At 42.8% G+C, this 20,070-nt stretch overlaps 1 protein-coding gene across 1 annotated transcript in view; it reads left to right on the top strand.

The window, feature by feature from the left end:
• Positions 1-20,070, top strand: part of LOC102039264 (killer cell lectin-like receptor subfamily F member 1) — a 37,289-nt gene that overhangs the window by 13,311 nt on the left and 3,908 nt on the right. The window contains 2 exon segments of the mRNA XM_031061443.1: positions 19,548-19,689; positions 19,692-19,850. Of these exon segments, the coding sequence (XP_030917303.1) occupies positions 19,548-19,689; positions 19,692-19,850 (301 nt within the window).

Genomic DNA, 20,070 nt, shown 5'->3' with positions numbered 1-20,070 from the left:
TTGGGTGACACCACGGCGTAGAGCACCTCACTTGCCATTTTGAAAAGTTCCTTTCAGCTCTCAGGTCTGCCATCAAAATGGACTCACTGAAGAAAACACAGCCCCATTTCTGATCTCCTCCCATCACACCACATTAGGTCAAAATAACTGTTCAGAGGTCTGCAAAGCGGAAGGAAATCACAATCTGTTTTTTCCAAATATAAATTCTCACCTTGTAGCTTTTGATAAACCATTCCTAATTCTTACTCCCTTCTCTTGTATGTTCTATTAAAAACTGAGATTTTGATCAATTTTCTCATAAACTATGACCTTCAGCCCACACATAATTTTTATTTAGAACCTGAACTGGCAACATGCACAGTGTGTTCATATTCTCCTCAAACCAACTGGACATTAAAATTTATTTCAACAGAAAACTCAGTTCATGGTTATTAGATTGCTTATTTTGTCGTTATTAGATTGCTTTGGTTTTGTGATAATCAGATCACTTCCTCCTAAACTTCCACAGTTCAGGGTTGAAACCAGAAAGCAATGATATGGGGAGGAACAGAAAGAATATCTGATATTGCTGAAAAAAAACCTATTTTTTTTTAAATAATGTTTTTCTGAATTTTTAAAACAAAATATTTCATACAGAATAAAATAAATTTTAAAAGTTGGGTTTAAAAATGTTTCTATAAAGCCTACTTCCTTTTTTAGTTGCATTTTCCTCCCCATAGAAATGCCTAAATTTTGGGGGTTTTTTTCTAAATTTTTGGGGTTTTTGGTAACTTAGAATGATACCCAAACTTTGAATTCTTCTCACAGAGGAACTTCTGCTCTTCAACCAGCCCTATACCTCATGCTAATCCTCATATCACTGGGGCACTACTGAGCTCAGAATTAAACCAGGGCTGAGTCTGACCTGTGCTTCCTTTGCGTGTTGATTTTCAGATTTTCTCAATAAAGGCAGAAAATGGGGTTCTTTGGAGTTACCATGGTGGTAAGTCTAGGAGTCAATATTTTGCCCTCTTGGGACCAGCCATAGAAGAAAGATGAACACTTTGGCATTTTCAGTTTATAATTTCATTATCACTGAGATGTTTTGAGAAGGGGCCTTCACAATCCTTGGAAGTAAAAGGTTTTGCATTAATCATGGAATGCTTTGGATTAGAATAGACTTTAAAGATGATACAGTCCCAACCCCTCTGCCATGGGCAGGGACACCTTCCACCAGACCAAGCTGCTCCAAATCCCATCCAGCCTGGCCTTGAGGGATGGGGCAGCCACAGCTTCTCTGGACAACTGGTGCCAGGGCCTCACCAGGGACAATTTCTTCCTCATTTCCGATCTGAACCTGCTCTCTGTCAGTGTGAAGCCATTGCCCCTTGTCCTGTCACTCCAGGTCCTTGTCAAGAGTCTCTCTCCATCTTTCCTGTGGGCTCCCTTCAGGCACTGCAAGGGCACAATGAGGTCACCCCAAAGCCTTCTCTTCTCCAGGCTGAACAATCCCAATTCCCTCAGCCTTTCCTTCCAGCAGAGCTGCTCCATCCCTCTGATCCCCTTGGTGTCCCTGCTCTGGCCTGGCTCCAGCAGCTCCCTGTGCTTCCTGTGCTGGGATCCCAGGGCTGGATGCAGCCCTGCAGGGGGGGCTCAGCAGATTGGAGAAGAACCACAATGTCCTCTTCTGTCATGGAAAGGAGGACAGCAGAGAGAGAAAGTGATACTCTCCCATACTCTGGGAAAATGGGCTCTTTGGCTGCTGAAATAAAATGAGAAAATGTGAAGTGTCCCAGAGTGCTGCAGCACCTGACTGACCTTTCAGGAGGAAGTGGGAGGACTGTGGAGGTGCCGTCTGGAAAGCAGAAGTTTGTAAACAGCTGAGATTTAGGCGTCTAGGTGGGTGAGCAGAAGATTACAGGGTTGAGGCTTTTCTGTCCAAGTCAGCATGGAATCAATCCCAGGATGATTTGGGTTGGAAGAGCTCTTAAAGACCATCTAATTCCAGCCTACTTCCAGTTCTAATATCCTTCCCCTTCTAATTCCAGCATCCTTTCCCTTCTAATTCCAGCATCTTCCCCTTCCCTTGGCAGCCAGGTGATGGTTCTGTAGAATAAGACATTTTTTGCTTGAGACTGTGGCCAAGTTGTTCTGAGGAAGATTCTTTAACAAAGCAATAAGAGTTAGTAACTGTGTTAGTCCTTGGGCACTCAACTGTCCTCAGTGCCAGTAATGCAAAGCCAGACTAAATTTATTTTATATATAAAGGTGTACCTACTGTTAGAAGGATACTCAAGAATTTGGAAGTTTTTTTCCCTCCTACATTAATCCTTTGCATTTGAATCACACAAAATAGTCACTAGATGTCTCTACTTCACCATAAAATGTGTCAGAATTTCTATTCCATTTAAAGTGATGGAAATTTGAAGTGCTTATGTAGCCTTTTTTCAGAAGTATGAGTTACACAACCCTGACCTGTTTGATTCCTGGAGTTCTGCAGATAAACCTGCTCTGTCCCAGCACCTAAAGCCCTGCTAGTTCCCAGTTAAAGGAAATCCTCTGGCTTAGGCTAAAAAAACCCAGCATTTTCCCTCCTGAAATAGATAATAGCAGGTTGTTATTCCTGCACTGGGCAGAGAAGGAAGGGGAAAGCCTTTCTTTACTTCATGGTTTTGAACTATTCACTATGGAGAACAAATTCACATCATTCAAATCCAAAACAAGCACATTTATGGATATAAATCTCAATGGATATAGGCCACTGTTTAAGTTTACAGCTTTTGAGTATAAACTGAGGAGCTGACTAAAGCTGAACAAGCAGAATAAAAGCCACTGAGAATAGTATTGAAAAAGTATTTTCTTCCCCTCCCCCCCTTTTTATTTTTCCCTTTTAAGCAATCTTTATGAGCTGCAAATGCAAAATTAGTATCCCTGGATAATAAATCCTAATAAATAATTTTCAGGAGGGGGAGGCTTTCCCATCTGACAATTAACCACCTTTTCCCTTATATGTTTTCCTAGAAGGGGTATAGAAAAAAAATACTTCAAATTCAAGAGTACTGGGTGCTGTACCTTCAAAATTTTTTCTGATAACCTGATTTGAAATATTTTAAGATCTTCCTGAGTCTGAGCAGATCAATCTACAACGTATATCATAAAGAACATTGACAACAAGGATGTGATGCTGGGTTGAAATTAACAATCATCTGCCTTCTGCCAAAAAGTAATGCAGTATTTTATGCACAATGGTCAAAACCCCTTGATCTTAAAGATTTTATGATGCATTAAGATAAACTCTGAATGGTTGTGAAATCCTACTGGAAGCATTGATACTTCAGGCATACTTCCTGTAAAAATAGGTTAATGAAATTTTGGAAGTTCTAATACTGCAGGAAACATCATATTCTTGCAGGAAACATCATAGCAGTTTGTTTTTGTTATTAGATGGAAATCTGTCCTAGTTTGAATATGGGCTTAAAAAGCTAAACTACTGAATTCTGGTCCATTCCTTGCACAGCTGACCTAAACTGTCATTTATAAGTTTAATTTTGATTGCATAATTGCATGATTTTGAGCTAGTGTTATTTGCATAGTAAGGAATGAAAAGAGATATAAATGGTAATTCTACAATTAATGAAGTCACATATTTTTTCCAGAGTTTTTCTGTTTCAATTTATTAAAGCCTGACTGGCTCCTATAACTCACAGGAAAGCACTCAGATGAGGGTGGTGGGTGTTCCACTGGTGACAAGATACACTGGAGGTGGACCTGCTGAGAAAGTCCTGAAGGTCCCACTGATGCCAACTTCACACCCAGGAATTTCCACAGTCAACTGCCCTAAGGTTATCCCTGCTTTCCTCTGGTGCAGCTGAAATCAGAGCTGATGCTCTGCATTTCAGGAGCTGTGCAGGTGGTTTATCACCTATGTAAATAATTAATTTTGATGCAAACACAGAACTCTAAGAGGAATGCAGTGACTCTCAAACTTACAGTGTGGAAAGCTCCCTTGCTGAGTTCCTGGGAAGAGGCTTTTTGAGAGAGGAGAAGTTGTAAGGCAGTTTGGGGCTTTTAGCTGTTGCACCTTGGATGTTCCTTCTAGGATTCTGAGAGAAAAAGACAGACAAAAACTGTCTTGAATGAACTGCACTTAAGTACAACTACAGGTTTTGGTTTGTGTTTGTCTGGGCCAAACTGAGCTATTTTCTGTTACCAAAGACACCCCAGCATGGGCTGGCTTTTTTCAGGGATCATTGTTATTGTTACAAGAAAGGTTTCACTTGAGCTCAGCAGCTTTCAGGCAGCACAAGCAGCTGTTTGGCCATCAGTGATACTTGCACACACTGTCCTTCTGCTTGAAATTGCTGCTCAGGATCAGGTGCTGAGGACACAGAATACTGTGCACAGAAAGCTGCAAGGGAGGGAATTATGCAAGAGGGACTGATAATACAGCAGCAGTGTTAAATATCAATATTAATATTGCCACGTTAAATATCAAACATTTCAATAACTGACTGAAACATTTCTAAAGGGAGATGGGAAGGTCTAAGTGCCTGACCATGCATGATTCCTTAAAGTCCAGCAGAATTGTAATTTTTCCTTTAAGTTGCATAAGAACTTATCAAACAGATCCCTTTCTTGCAAACACCCCATTTCAGCTATTTTCCAGCATGATTCCTTAAAGTCCAGCAGAATTGTCATTTTTCTTATAAGTTGCATAAGAACTTATCCCTTTCTTGCAAACACCTCATTTCAGCTCTTTTCCACTCATGCAAGGTAAACCTAAAAAATAGAACACACTCCTCAAAGATAGCAATCTCAAAGCCCACAGCCATTCAAATTGAGTCTTTAGTTGCCTGGTTTACTTCTATTCAGAGGTTAGTGGACATAGTCCTGTTCCTGCTGGCACTAAAGCTCTCTAAAAGCTTGGTATAGGGATCTACTGTGTCCAGAGGCTTTAGGGTGTACAAACTGCAGTGACTGTAGAGTCCATCAGTGCTGCCCACAGCCTCTGAGGTTTTGGTGTTCTCAAACCCAAAAGGGTGACCCTCACAGCCCTCCTGACCAGGCAGGTCTCCAGGACTCCAGCCCCTCTCATTCTCAGAGGGGAAGGAAGGGGGGCTGGTGAAGCAGAAGCTGTCTCCTGGGTATCACCACAGCAGCCATGGCAGGACTCACTCATGTGGCTGCCAGGGCAGGGCTCTGACAAAAGCAGCAGCAGCTTTTCTCCCCTGTCAGGGCTATTTGCACCCACAGATACCTTCCTTCCTTCCCTTGTTAACCCCAACACCCCTGAGGATTCCTGGGGGGTCCCCTGACGATCCTCTGGGGTGGGGGAGGACATGTAACATTTAGTGCAGGAACAAATACCTGTGAGAACTGTGCCTGAGGTCTCATTTTCCAACTTCCTATCCCATTCATAAGGATTCCTCCTGCAAAGAGCAGAGCACCAGCTGGACATGAATGGCAAGTTAAAGAACTTGTGCTGATGGGCACAGAAGGTGCTGCAAATGGAAAGTCTGAGTACAGAGAAGAGGTGGGTATTTGTCAAGACTAGAGACACTTTCAGCTCCACTCTCAAGGCTTCACCTCTGACTTGGTACCAGTGGATCCATCCAGCCTTGGTATAGCTGGAAGGCCATGGATGAGACAGGCAGAGCTCACCTCAGCCCTGGCAAGGAGAGAAGAGAAGCTGCCCATGTGTAGAAATTACCTCCACTTCCTGCAGCAACCATTTTCATATTACTCAGAGGATTAAAGGTTGTTGAAACTACAGTACTATGTTCTGGTGGCTCAAATCAGGTTGTCCAAGAGCTTCCTCACACTCTATTTGCATTTTTTTTCCTAAAAATCATCCACAAATAAGAGGTGGCTGCAGAATGGGAACCTATTTCCCAGTAAGAAAGCTTTAGAAGGAGGTGGTTAGGAAATGAGCCTGTGTGCAGCTTGGGGATCTGCACAGGGCAGGGACCTGTTGGGGTGGGTCTGGAGGAGGTCACAGAGATGCTCTGAAGACTGGAGCATCCCTCCTACAAGGACAGGCTGAGACAACTGGGGCTGCTCAGCCTGGAGAAGGTGCGGAGACCTCAGAGCTGGACACCTTCCAGTGCCTGAAGAAGGTCTGTAAGAAAGCTGGAGAAGGGAAGTTAGTGACAGGACAAGGGAGAATGGCTTTAAACTGAAAGGGAATTAGTGGGAGGTGTCCCTGCCCATGGCAGAGGGGTGGAACAAGGTGATCTTGAAGGTCCCTTCCAACACAAACCATTCCATGATTCTACAACACAACACATTGCTCCAGGCTGCTCTGCAGAAGGCAAAGTTGAGATGGAAGTTGCAGAAGAAATCCAAAGGCAGAACACAGGATGGAAAAAGAGGGTGCCAGCTTTGTGACCACAGTGCTGCCAGACAAGAATGGTTTTGAACCTATGAACATCAGGAGCCTGATAAGAGCTTCCATGGGCACTAGTAATGTGAAAGCCTTGCAAAATTTACTTCCTCTTATTTTTGTTCTGACTGTATGAGAGCATCTACATTCTATTAAAGCACCTCTAGTGTCCTTTGATCTGTATCATAAAACCTCTAGGCAGCTTCCTGCTTATTTAGATGGTGCCAATGCCACTTACAGGAATTTTGGTCTTCATTTACATGAAACATGTTTTGAAGTGGGGTTTTATTAATGTTGCACTGTAAGGACATTCATGAAAGTAAATGTTATTACATCAGACTTAAACAGGTTGATTTTCTCTACATATCTGAGTGATAATGAACCACTGAGACCTGCTAAAACCATGGTTGCTTTCAGGCATGTAAAGAGATTTCTCAGACATAAAGCCCAAATATTGCAAAAAGTCTTCACCAGTTGTGTAACCAGAAACTCTGAGTTCTTGTGGTTCAGGATTTTCATAGCATTTTTATATTTTATGGGCAACATCACTGACCCAACAGAGTGTTATAGCATCTAGGAATTGGATGCTTCCTAGCTAGAAGAACAAAATAGGATGTCAAAAGGAGCAATGCATTTACACATTGTGCTAACTGTTGCAAATTTAGGATCATTTGCAAACTTACTTAGTACCCCTTCCAGTCCTGTGTCCAGGTCATTTACAAAGATGTGGAAGAGACCAGAGCCAAGGATGGAGCCCTGTGGAACCCCCACTAGTGACAGGTTGCCAGCCTGATAGAAATTAGAGTTCTCTCATTTTGCTTCTTTTCAGCATCTGCCTTTTTGTAGGCTGGCTTCTTGCTGTCCTTGCCTGGCTGCTTATCTCTGCCATTATTCCTGGATCCATCATCTCAGTAAAAGGAGTATGAATATCTTTCTGAAATAAAGGAAAAATCCCAGTGTTTCTGCCTTGCATTCATGACACCACGTTGCCAAGAAAGAATTTGCATTTCTCAGAATTGCTCTTTGTTTATTCAGTTAAAGCATGTGCTGGACTTCACAAAAGAAAAGGAAGTGATAAAGCATTTTATATATGTGTGTGAGTGGCTTTGAAGTTTTCTTTCTGGTGACATAAAATCTGAAGCGCGAAGTGTGTTTGAGTAACAAGAGGGTGAAAAACAAAGCCAGTTCTCTGAATGTGCAGAAGAGGAACAAGGTTTGTGGTCTTTAAAAACACTGCACATCATCTGCAGGTACACACCTACTCAGAAAATTCCAGAGGAACATTATGTTTAAATGCAAGCATGCCTGTGTTTTCCTGGATTGCTCCCCTTTGGGACCTTCATCCTTCTGTTGAGACAGTGCTCTGGATTTTCAAGGCTTGGCATTGTCCCTGACCTTCATCTTTGCAACGTTGGTATCAATTTCTGCTGCCCACCTGGGAATAGCCTTGAGTTAAACTTGGATGGACATGAGAGGGGTTTTACTCTTGTCAGACTAAGAGACTGGTTTTCCTTTCCCCGGGTGGGCTTTCTGCCATCTTTGTGTATCATTACATGAAAATATTTTCAATTCTACTCCAAACTTTCAAAAACTAATTTGAGAATGTAAAGGGGATTTAGTGCAAGTGAAACAAAAGACTAAAATATTTGAACAGCTCATTTAGCAGGTGCTGGACTTTTAAAACTGGTTTGTTACTGTTCAGGAGGATAATTCACTTGGGAGTCGATTTCTGTCAATATTCCCATGGGTGGTTTCTTGCTAATATTTTTAAGAACTTCTTGAGATAACCACAGGATCCACTGCCTTTGTTTTACTAGAACTTTACATAGCTTAGCAAATATATATAAGAAAAAAAAGGAAATTGTAGAGTAATATAGGCTGGTAAGATGGCTGTGATGGCTTGACCTTAGCTGGCAGCCAGACACCCATCCAACCTCTTTCCTGCTCTTCAACAGGACAGGGGAGAAAACAAGTGGAAAAAGGTCATGGGTCATGATAAAAGCAGATAAATCACTTATCAATTACCATCATGCACAAAACAGACTTGACTTAGGGAAAGTGAATTACTTTTACAAATTAAAATAGATTTGGAAAGTGAGATATGCTGACAAAAAGATTTAAGCAACACCTTGTTCCTGCTCCTTCTTCCCTCAATTTCACTGCTTTATTCCTGGCTTCACTCCCCTCCTCACCCAGCACCCAGAGGCACAGGGGGATGGGGCAATGGGGTCAGTCCACAACAGCTCCTCTCTGCTTCTCCTTCACCCCACACTGTTCCCCCACTCCAGGGCTGATCCTCCCTGGACTGCACTCCCATGATTTATCACTGTTAGACACTCTGTTGACACATTAAAGGTAAAGCCAGGATGTAATCCTGACCCCCAAAAAAATCTGGTTGAACCTTGCTGAATCTGACAGCAGACAGAAGTCACTATAACCATTTCAGAAGGGAAAAAACCCAAACTTTCCACTGAACTCTCAGTTTTCAGAAAGAAATATTCCAGACAAAGCACTTAAAAGATCACCAAGGGCTTGCTAAAATGCCCACTTCACTTTTGTGGAAAAGACCTTGCCTGGGAATTTCAAAGTTAACAAATCCTTGCTGTTACAAAAAGCCCAGGCTTGTCCTTTTGAAGTGCTACAGAAATACTGCAAACTGTAAGGTTTCAACCAAGCTACTTCTGTAGTTCCAGGCCTCACAAGGCTCCATTTAATAATGGCATTAAGCTGCTCAAATGTACCTAAAGTTCCTCAAGTGGGTAGGAACAAAGCAGAACTAAGGATCAATATATATATTTAAATGTCCTTTCCAGCTATTTAATGAGACCTATGCACACCATCTTCTTTTGGTAAAGTAAGAAGCAATTTCCAGCACTTGAAAAAAAAAAACCCAGAAGTTAAGACAGCTGATTTTAATGTAAGCCTAAATGAAATTAAATCCACCAATCCAGTAAAAGGGACCTGAGGGACTCAAATCTGTTCTCCCTGCAGGAAGGAGTGTGTGTGCAATGGAAGGAAGAGTGGTTTTGGGCTCTGTGAGATTGAAAATGCAGTGCTGGAACTACCTGCCAGAAGGGTCTGGAGTTTGTCAGAGAAGGACAGAGGAAGAGAAAAGGGACAGAGAAAGAGTTCACTTGTCTGTGTAATTTACACTGCACAGTTTCTTTCCTAGTCCTGCTACTGCCTGGCTTCACTTCAAAGCACAGTGGCCACCTGCAGCTCCTTCTCCTTCAGCACACTTAGAATCCCACCTAGAGGTCATCTTGGGTTTGGTGGTGATTTTTATAGGTTTTGGGGGATTTTCTCTGTGTGTGTCCATGTGTTGTTGTTTGGTTTTGCTTTTTGTTTGGTATGTTTGTTTCACTTTGGTTCGTTTGCAGGAGCAACACCTAAGGAATATTTAGGAATAACTGAAATCAACACTGTAAGACAGTAACTTACTGTCCCCTAAGCTCTTTCCAACAACTTTTGGGGATTTTGTCAAAAGCACCAGGAGCAGCAAGGAAAAAAATACAAAGATTTGTGGTGGAAGGCTTTCAAGCTTCTCTTGCTAATCTGTATTTCTTTGAAGTGTCCCAGGGAAGATCCTCTCAGATGATAAAATCCCAACCCTCAGAGAACTTGCACATCCAGTTTCCAAACAGTTAATTAGCTCTGATGTTCTGTTCATGAGCAATACTAGCTGGATGTTTATATAAGAACAATTTTTAACAGAAGAGAAATCAAGAGCCAGCATCAATTTCTCAGCATAGCCAGATAAATTGTGTGCAGTGTTAGTGATATGAATTGTTCCAGTTTGTCCATTATTGTAGCTGCACTGAGAGATCCTGGATTGGGGCCAGCGGAGGCTGCAGAGATGATTTAGGGCCTGGAGCATCTCTGGCAGGGAAAGGCTGAGGGAGCTGGGGCTGTCCAGCCTGGAGAGGAGCCCCAGCTGAGAGAGGCCTCAGCCCTGGGTGTCCCTGTGTGCAGGGAGGGTCAGAGCAGGGCCCAGGCTCTGCTCCAGGGGCCCAGCAATGGCACCAGAGGAACGGGCAGGGACTGAGCCCAGGAGGTTCCACCTGGGCAGGAGGCAGAACTTCTGTCCCGGGCAGTGACTGAGGCCTGAAACAGAGACCTAGGATAGCTCTGCTGGAGCAGGGAGGTGGGAGCAGCTGACCCACTGTGGTCCCTTTCAGCCTGACCCATCCTGGGATCCTTTACTGAAACCTCTCAGTGATGAGAAACTTAGAACTGAAAAGGATTTCTTGTTCTTCTTTCTACTTCCTTGTTTTTCCACATTCAAGGTCCACCCAACACTGGGCACTGCTGTTACCACCTGTTTCACACTTAGCCTCCTACTCCAGTTCCACTGCTGCAGTTCTCTGGTAGCAAATACTACAGGCTTGGCTAATTCCAACGTGTTAATTCCATCCAAGCAATACATGATCTTACTGCTCACTCTTTGTTACTCAAGCTGGATTTTTATACATCAAACTTCTCTTAAGTTTAACCCCCCTCCAATACAAACATCATAATTTAGGGGCTGTATCACCTGCATTGTTATACTAATTTGTTCTGAGGCCAGTGTAATAAGAGTTTTTGAATCTTGAAATTATCAAGAAAAATTCATTCATAGTTGTATTTCTGCCTCCTGGGGAAAAATTTAAAGGTGTCACATACTTGTAAAGAAATAAGGCTAGAGAGCACTGGAAGTTTTGTGGAAGGGAGTGCTCTTTGTTCTTCATTCCTTCCATTGGGTATTAATTCCAATAACTTCTGGAAGAATTGTAAGCTGTGTGTGCTTACAAGCATCATTTGTCCATTCAATCTACAGAATTTATAGATGGTCCTGCTTTGCCTCCAATTTCACAAGCAGACAGAAATTTTTGACCCAAAAGCACTTTGACATGAAATAAATGCATTAATGGCTAAGGGATTTTTAATTCTACATGGGCATGTATTTCCAGAAAGAGCTCTGGAATACATGGAAAGAAGGGAACTGATGCATCTGAATTCAGGTTTTACAGTTTTTGAAGCAACAACCCACAAATGCGTGAGGTATCAGCAGTCAGCTGCCATGGTTCACCCCATCAGCAGCTCAGAAACACTCTATCGCTCACACCTGGGGGATGGGGAGGAGAACAAGAAGAGTAAAAGTGAGAAAGCTTTTGGGCTGAGATAACACTCTAATAGATAAAGCAAAAGCTGCACACACGAGGCAAAGCCAAAAGAAGTATTTAACTCACAGCTCCCCATGGGCAGCAGGTGCTCAGCCATCTCCAGGAGAGCAGGGCTCCATCACACATAACTGTGACTTGGGAAACACCCAAAACATCCCCCCTGTGCCCTCTTCCCCCAGCTTTAAATGCTGATCCTGATGCCATGTGGGAAATCCCTGCGGTCAGCTGGGCTCAGCTGTCCCAGCCGTGTCCCCTCCCAGCTCCTGTGCAGCCTCTGGCTGCTGGGGGGTGAGAAGCAGAGAAGATGCTGTGCAATCAGTGCTCAGCAGCAGCTAACTCACCCCTGTGTTACTGAGAGCTGTCACCCACACTGCTCCCAGCACAAATCCATGGTGAATGAAATGGGCTGTGCCCCAGCCCACCTCCAGAAAAGGGTGCTGTGCTGAGGGATAGAAGTGCTGAGCACCTTCTGATGATTGCCTGCTGATGGGCTCATGCAAGTCCTTCCATTTTTGCTCTTCCAGCTGCCTCCTGGGATTGATGCCCTTCTTTGCTAAGTGCTCTCAAACCCACAGGTTAAAGTGATACCCAAAACTTTCTCAGCCAGGGTAAGAGACAGGAGCTCTACCAGACCTGAAGCAAGGCAGGCTGTGTCTGTATGGCAGAATAGAGCACAGCAGGGAAGGACTAACAAAACAGATAAATAAATTTCAGCCTGTGAGTTTAAAAGTTTAAAGGACATCTTTTTTCCTGGTGCAGTGTGGGATAACCAAGCACAGACATTCCTTTATGGCAACAGGTGTCTGTGTTTCAGCCCTAGCTCTGATCATGCCTTCTGGGCGCTGCTTTTGCACCTTGCCATACAAACAGGCTCTGCTGTGATGCGGTATTTTCAGGGTCCCCAGGACGAAGGAGGAATTGAGAATCTGACTCCATGTTCTTAGAAGGCTAATTTATTATTTTATGGTATTATATTATATTAAAAAATGCTACACTAAAACAATACTAAAGAATAGAGAAAGGATACAGACAGAAGGTTACAAAGAATGATAATGAAAACTCATGACTGCTTCCAGAGTCCCGACACAGCCTGGCTGTGATTGGTCATTAAGCCAAAACAATTCACATGAAACCAATCAAACAACCACCTGTTGGATAAACAATCTCCAAACACATTCCAAAGCAGCAAAACAGGGAGAAGTAATCAGATAATTATTGTTTTCATTCTTCTCTGAGGCTTCTCAGCTTCCCAAGAGAAGAAATCCTGGCAAAGGGATTTTTCAAAAATATGACAGTGGCACTGTGACACAGCAGAGGCTAAGAACTGAAACCCAAACTGGACATTTACTCATGGGACTCCCTTGGTTTAGCCTGGAAGCCTCTGTGTTGCAGCTCAGCCTTTGGGAATTTTATTGTCAGACTGGCAGCTCAAATTCTTTCAAATGTGCATTATGAGGCAGCTGGAGTCCTGGGCTGAGCTGCCTGTTCTGTGGCAGGAGGGACTGGATCCTGCTTTGCAGCCCACATTGCTGTTTTCAGTCTGCCTTTGCCTAAACATGCAGTGACAGTGATGCTGTCACACCCACAAGAAGAGGTGGCATCTGCAGTTGTCACCACGTTTGTTCTGTGCATAGCTGGAGCTGGTAACTGTGCTGCCACCAGAACATCCCTCAGTGACATCACCCAGGCTTGGCAGTTGGCAGGGGGGAGTCTGTGTGCACCCAGGAGCACGTCAGGATGGGGAATGACATGAGCTCACATCCCTTTGCCTCCCCCCACAGAGCCCCTGAAGCTCCAGGCTGTCAAGTTCCACATGATGTGCAGAGAAATCCCACACAAAAATCCCACTATCCTTCCTTGCAGGTGCTGCAAGAGAGTCTGGACCCTCAGATATCTCCACATTCTGTCAAAAAGCCTGAAAATTCAAGGCTAAAACACCACTCCCCCTCCCCAGACATATGGATGTTTGATACACAGCCCCTGGTATTTTAGGGACCTCACAGGTCTGCAAGGTCTGCATATTAATCCAGATTCATTTCCTGGGAGGAAAGAAGAGGCTGAGGCAAGGCTTTACCTGGAGAACCCAAAAGACACAAGGTGAAGGTGGATCATGCAATAAATTAAACTCAACCCAGATTACAGCTCGTGAAGAGGCAGCTGAGGGAGCTGGGGGGCTCAGCCTGGAGGAAAAGAGGCTCAGGAGGGACCTTCTGGGTGTGCCCAACTCCCTGACAGGAGGGGGCAGCCAGGGGATGTCAGGCTCTGCTCCCAGGGAACAAGGGACAGGACAAGAGGGAATGGTCTCAAGACTATACATGGTTACGTCTGGATGGCTGTGACTGGTTTAGGGGGAAATCATGTGAGAAGAGACTGCTGAAGTGTGCGTCCAGTGATGGAAAGAGAGTGAAAATTCAAACAACCCACCTTCTAACTCTCCTTTATGGACTAAAGTTTCAGAAAAACCCCAAATAAGGAAATGGTGTTTAGTTCAGGGCTGGGTTTTGGTTATCATTTTTTTCCATTTCAGAGCCTGACTATCCTGCTGTAAAGGATGCTGAGAAGTTCAGGGGAAAACTGATTCAGAGGACAAAGTTCTGTTGAATGTGAGGCTGCTGGTATGGCTGCTCTGTAGGTGTCTGTGAAACAAACCTTATCAGGCTGCAGCTCACGGCATCGATTTATCGTTCATTATCAGATAATGAACCCCTCATGATTTAGATACATTGCTTATAAATCATACTCAGGCTGCACTTCTGACTAATCTGTTCCATGACTATCAAAGGTTCTTCTTTTTTTTTTCCCCCCAACACCTTTTTGTTTGTGCACTTAACACCGTTACCAGCGTTGAACATCATAAGGGAAAAATCAGTAATAGGAGTTCACAGCCCCAAACTTTGGGTTTTTCTCAGGTCCCTTTGAATGTAACAAAACCCTGCAAACAGCCTGTATAAATGTTATTTTCAACAGACCCATGTAGGTTTGCAGACCTTTTCTGTGTTGAACTTGGAGGGAATTTTCTAAGTGGGAATAAGGTACAAAACCCAGAGCAGGAAATGTCATGCACAAGTCTCCATGTCTGAGTGCTTTAAATGTATTTTTAGGTTTTAGAAGGTGTTCATGTTTCAATTAAAATCTGTGAGGCTTCCCCCTGACCTGAAATAGAGGACAAAACCAATGTCATCAAAATATCCTGCAGCAAACACGTGGATAATGAAAAAGGAGTTTAAGGTAATAAAGGCAACTCAGGTTTTCCATCTGTGGAGTTGTTGGCTCAAGCAGGAAATAGTTCAAGCAATAGGAACAGCAGCTCCTTGTAACTACTGTAACTGTTACAGTAAAGTATGGAAACATTTTTGTAAAAAGCATTGATCATATTTTTTTTAATTTTATTTTGAGGTCATGTTAATGCATCATCAATATCACCTAAATTCAGCTGTTAAACCATTGAAGCGCTCCGTGGGTGGAGCAGGTTAGAATTTGAGTTACATGTTTGAAGCTGTGTGGTTGCAGTACATTAACCCCAAGACGTCTGACACTGTTACATGTACTTCTTGTTTGTCTTTCTTTCAGGTGGATAGGCTGTGTCAGATCATGCACAGGAGCACAAACAGCCACAGCACAGAAATTGTACTCTCTATTCTCCTGAGAACTAGCAAACCTTTCGTACCTGTGTAAGTGCATTTTTGGGCATTCCTTAGAGAATTCCCTCTGCTTTGACCAACAATTCTCATATATTAGTGAAAATGATGGGCTTTAATCTTCATTTGCTCCTGTATACTGAAGGGCAAGAAGAGACAGAATGGTGGCTGAAAACAGGCTTTGAAGCTGTGCTGAAAGTAACTCAGTGACTTCCTTTTTTTGTGTTTCTCAGCCTTCCTCAGAGCCATAGCACAGCATGTGAGTGTTTTGGAGGCAGGCAGAGCTGAGACAGGATGCAAATGACTGAGTTAAAGCTGCTCTTTCCATAGCTCCGAGGACAGGCTCACGGATGGCAGGGGATGTCACCTATGCGGCCGTGGCGATGCTGCCGAGGGAAAGGCCCCGCGCTCCTTCAGGGACAGCAAACCCAGGTAAAACCTCTTGGGCACACACTCCCCGCTCTCTTGAGCGCTCTCTCTTTTTCCTTCTCACATTTTAAATTGGGTAAAACTAGAAGAATGCCATAAGTTGCTGCATGGGAAGGGCAAGAAGGTGGAATAGTGGATGAGATCCTCACAGGAGAAATCAGCCAAGCTGCTCCGAAGCAGAACCACCAAGAAGCCGTAGCTCAGGTCTGATCCCAGGCTTTAAGTAACAGAATGAGAAAGAAAAAGTGTTCATTGGTTGAGTAATGAGCATAATATTTCTTTTTAAATGAGTAACATGATCAAGATAATGCTCCACTGAATTACTACCTAGTCCACAAATCAGATCAATGTTTATGTTCATGGAAAAGGAGCAGTAAATTAACCAGGAAATCAGGAAACTAGTAGCAGTCTAAAGTGCAGCCACTGTCACTGAAGGAAGTACTGAATGTCCCCTAAAAACTTCCTGCTCTTTCTCTTTAATTTTCCAGTGCTAATTTTCCAGAACCAAATTATCAATCTGTGATCACTTCATATTTTTGTAAAAAAGCCCTAAAGGATTAAGCCAGTATTCAGGGTAAGGAGATGATTTGAACTAAATTTTCTGAAGAAGTGACATTTCTACTACTTGGAAAAAAAAAAAGTAATTCATTCATGAAGGCATTTGGACAAAATTCTGGATCACATCTAACATGAATGAGAGCTTATTGTGAGCAAATAGGAAATGCCTGTGGCACCAGACTAAGGATATTTTTATGTTTTCATTAGTAATTATTGTATTTAATCCCTTAAGGAAACAGCATTGCATAATGAGCATTTTTAGGTGTTCTACTTACAATGGAGATTAATAGTGGTGATGGTGCTCTGAATACATGCACTTAAATGACAGAAAATAATAACTTTTACATATTTTTACAAGAGTGGTATCCAAAAGATAAAAACTAGTTCATTATATTATATATATTAATATATATATTATATATCTTATTTATATATATATTTATATATAATATAGATATTTTATATATATATATATAAACTTTATTATATTTATGGCATGAAATACTACCTTAAATTCTGTGTTCATGCACCTATTGATGTTGTTTGCACTGCTATTCTTGCCTGGAATTTTACTCAATATCCAAAGTGATAAAACTTATTTGTGAAGGGAGACAGACATCAAATCTTGATTAGAAGACATCCAAAACTAGTCCTTGATCATGCTGCCTAAAGGAAAAGCTCACTTTTGGACAGGCCGGTTCCAATGAAATTTATCATTAATATGTGGATGGCTCTTAGTAGACTTTTGTTGAACTGATTTTAACTCTTGATATTTTCTCACATGAAGTTACTGGCCATGGTAATTAAGTGATTTCTCAATGCCCTTTTCCCTTTAAATATTTAACTTCTCAAAAATGCTATTCATTTTTCTGAATATTCTTCTGTTCATAGTCCAGTGCTTTCATCTCCTTTAAAAAACAGGCGCCAGAGATCCACCCAAGAGTTTTACAAGCCTTAGTTATTCTATCTCAAATATACAGAGACAAAATCTCTTAACTAATCTTTTCTTCAGTGTTTATAGCTCCCAGTCTCACTTTCCCCACTCTTATGTCTGATTATACTCACATACATTTTGTTTGATTGGGCTTGGACTACAGCTGGACTTCAGCTGTCACTCAGGTGCTCTGGATAACAGGGACGTGTGGCCGCATTTCTCTTCACAGAGAAAAGCAAGGCACAACTTCCCAAGGATATTTCTGGGATTCACATTCTCTGAACCTCAGAGAAAGAAAAAAACAATTCTTATCTCATTTGCTGCTCCTGTGTTGTGCCAAAGTAGAATGCAATATGGAGATTGTTTACCCAGAGTGATGGTGTTTTGTTTCCTTGGTCTGTCAAGGCCAAGTGCGGGTCCAGGCTGTCGGTCAGCAGAGAGTCACGAGATTCTGTGCAGTTGAGTTGAGTGCCTGTGCAGCTTCAGTTTAGATATAGTGTAATATAGTATAAAATAATAGAGTATAATAAAGTAATTAATTAGCCTTCTGATATCCATGGAGTCAGATGCATAATTTCTCCCAGATGTTGGGGTCCCCTGCTTTACAACAGGGACGAGGGGATTCTTGGATGCTCTGCCAGAGTGTGTTGAGGAGGATTTAGCAATGGCACTATCTGTGCCCAGGCCTTTGCTAGGTGCAGGTGCTGTTACCATGCATGTGCTTCAAAACAGGTGTTTAAAAGTAGAAAAGTGTTCCCAAATCCCAGCAAGGATAAGCACAACTGAGAATCCATTTTCCAGCAAAAGACTCCAGCAGTTTTTGTGTCCCAGTTTCCTCACAGATAATTTAAGAGCTGCCTGATTATGAATCCTGAGTGGCTACACAGAACTTTCCCTGGGAGAAGGACAAACCAAGGAGAGTTCAAGTCTACCACCAAACTAACCCACAAGCAGTTGTAGCCGGCTACTGGCTGTGCCCTTAACTTCTTGTTCCCCTCCTTAACCTCCTGGGCTGCTCCAGGTGTTGACCAGGGCCACCTGGAGCCTCTGGAGCTTCCCCCAGACCCTGGGTGTGCTGGCCCACATCTGGACACAACATTCCCCAATGGACCTCCCAGGAGCACTCCCTGGCTGCACATTCACCAAGCAGAAGCTTCCAATATACAGAGATGTTTTTCTGCACCTGACAACAGGCATGGGGAAGTGCAGTGAAATTTCAGTTTCAGTGGCTGACAGAGATCTCCACCTTGTTGTTGAATTAGGTGAGGGTGTGGAACCATCTGGCAGAATTAAGGTTATGTGGTGTTTTAAAACCCCCTGCTGACTTCTGAGGACTCTGCATTCAAATAATCATACCAGCCTGTACACACTGTAATAGAAAGAATGATTTTGCTTAAATATTCAGCTTGCATGGATGAGTTTTTTCCTTACAGGCTTAGAGATATTCTTTGAAGGAATAAATGTGCATTTGAGAGACAAATTATTTACTAATAGTAGCAGAATGTCTAAAATACTTATTTTAGAAGTACCTCCATTTACAGGGCTAGTACACTTAAAAGTTTAAAAGTCCTGAGTGTTTTTGGAAAATTATTTACATTCTAAGAAGAAAAACTTTTAGAGCATTTGATTTGAGAACAATTACATTTAATTTACAAATTTTCTGTAGTTCATTGAATTAATAAATTGAAAGAAAGCAAACAGCCAAGTGTATTAGGTCATATTCTCTAAAGCACAGACTGTCTCCCCTATATGAATAACCCTTACTTGCCAATCAGGTTCTCAGTGGGTTTTTTAACTGTAAAACCTCTCCATACTCCAGTAATTCTCATATGAAATGCTGCCTCATTTTAACCTAATGAAACTCTCTTCCTCTGCTGAGTTTTTCCCTGATCAGTGAAATTTAATAAAACACTTCTTTTTAAAAGCCGCAGTGGTCACAAACTGGAGTGGTAGCACAGAGACTTATTCTTGATACAGATGGATAAAAATCTCTCCATTTATGGAGCCAAAAGCAGTGTCCCAAAGGTCCAAATACCTTCCATAATCAGTAGCTCTGCAAAATACCCAGGTAAATGATATTGAAAACATCTTCAGAGAGATTCACATACCTTGAACCCGCACCGTGCGATTTTAATACCAGTTTTGGTTTTGTTTTGGCAACGTGCTTTTGGAAAAGGATGTCTTCACACATCAGGTCCATTGCTGCTACAGGCAGCACCTGAAATATCTTGGGATAAGCACTCACAAGTCAGGAATGCCCCCAGGATTTCCCTTGCTGCAGCAGCATTTCTCTGAGTGCTGGTTTGCATTTGGCACCTCGCTGCCCCACAAAGCAGTGGTGGGTCTGGTGCCCCGCAGCCCCTGTGGTACCCTCTGAGATGGCTTAGCAACAGATGGGATGCTTGCCATGGATAGGATCCAGGTCCTTTCCATCCTTCAGCCTGTTTGTTTGGCTCCTGCTCCAGCCACACAGCACCCAGCAGTTCAAAGCTTATGGAGGAGGCTTTTCCTGCCTGACAGCAGGAGGAAGTGGTAAATCATCATCTTGCCTGCCGTTGCCTAGGAAAAGGAAAATGCTGAACAAGCAGCCCTGGAAACACACCCCCCTTTTCAGACAGGCTCCGCCTTTATTGTTCCTCCACCTGGTGACTGGCACAGCCACAAATGTCAGCGCTGCCCTCTCCTTACAGGAAACACCATCAAGTATGCTGAGCTGCATGTGAAGCCCCAGCCCCAAGGGAGCAGCAGAGCAGAGACTTCCGCTCCTGGTACTGTGCGATTTTGTTTGGTTACTAATTATAGATGGAGTTTTTCCTATTGCTCACCAGTGAAACCTGTTATCAAGAGCCTTTATGTACACTCTCTCAATGAAGGCCTGATCTGTCATTTCATCTGCTGCTTTTCTTCCTGGCTTCTCAGATTTTATACTTTCCTTTTAAAAATAATTTCTAAAAATGCCTTTGTGCCCTACCTGGGAAATGTAGTAAA

This window comes from Geospiza fortis, unplaced genomic scaffold (assembly GCF_000277835.1).
Source record: "Geospiza fortis unplaced genomic scaffold, GeoFor_1.0 scaffold8, whole genome shotgun sequence".
NCBI classification, from domain to species: Eukaryota; Metazoa; Chordata; class Aves; order Passeriformes; family Thraupidae; genus Geospiza; species Geospiza fortis.
This window is presented reverse-complemented; position numbering and strand designations above follow the sequence as displayed.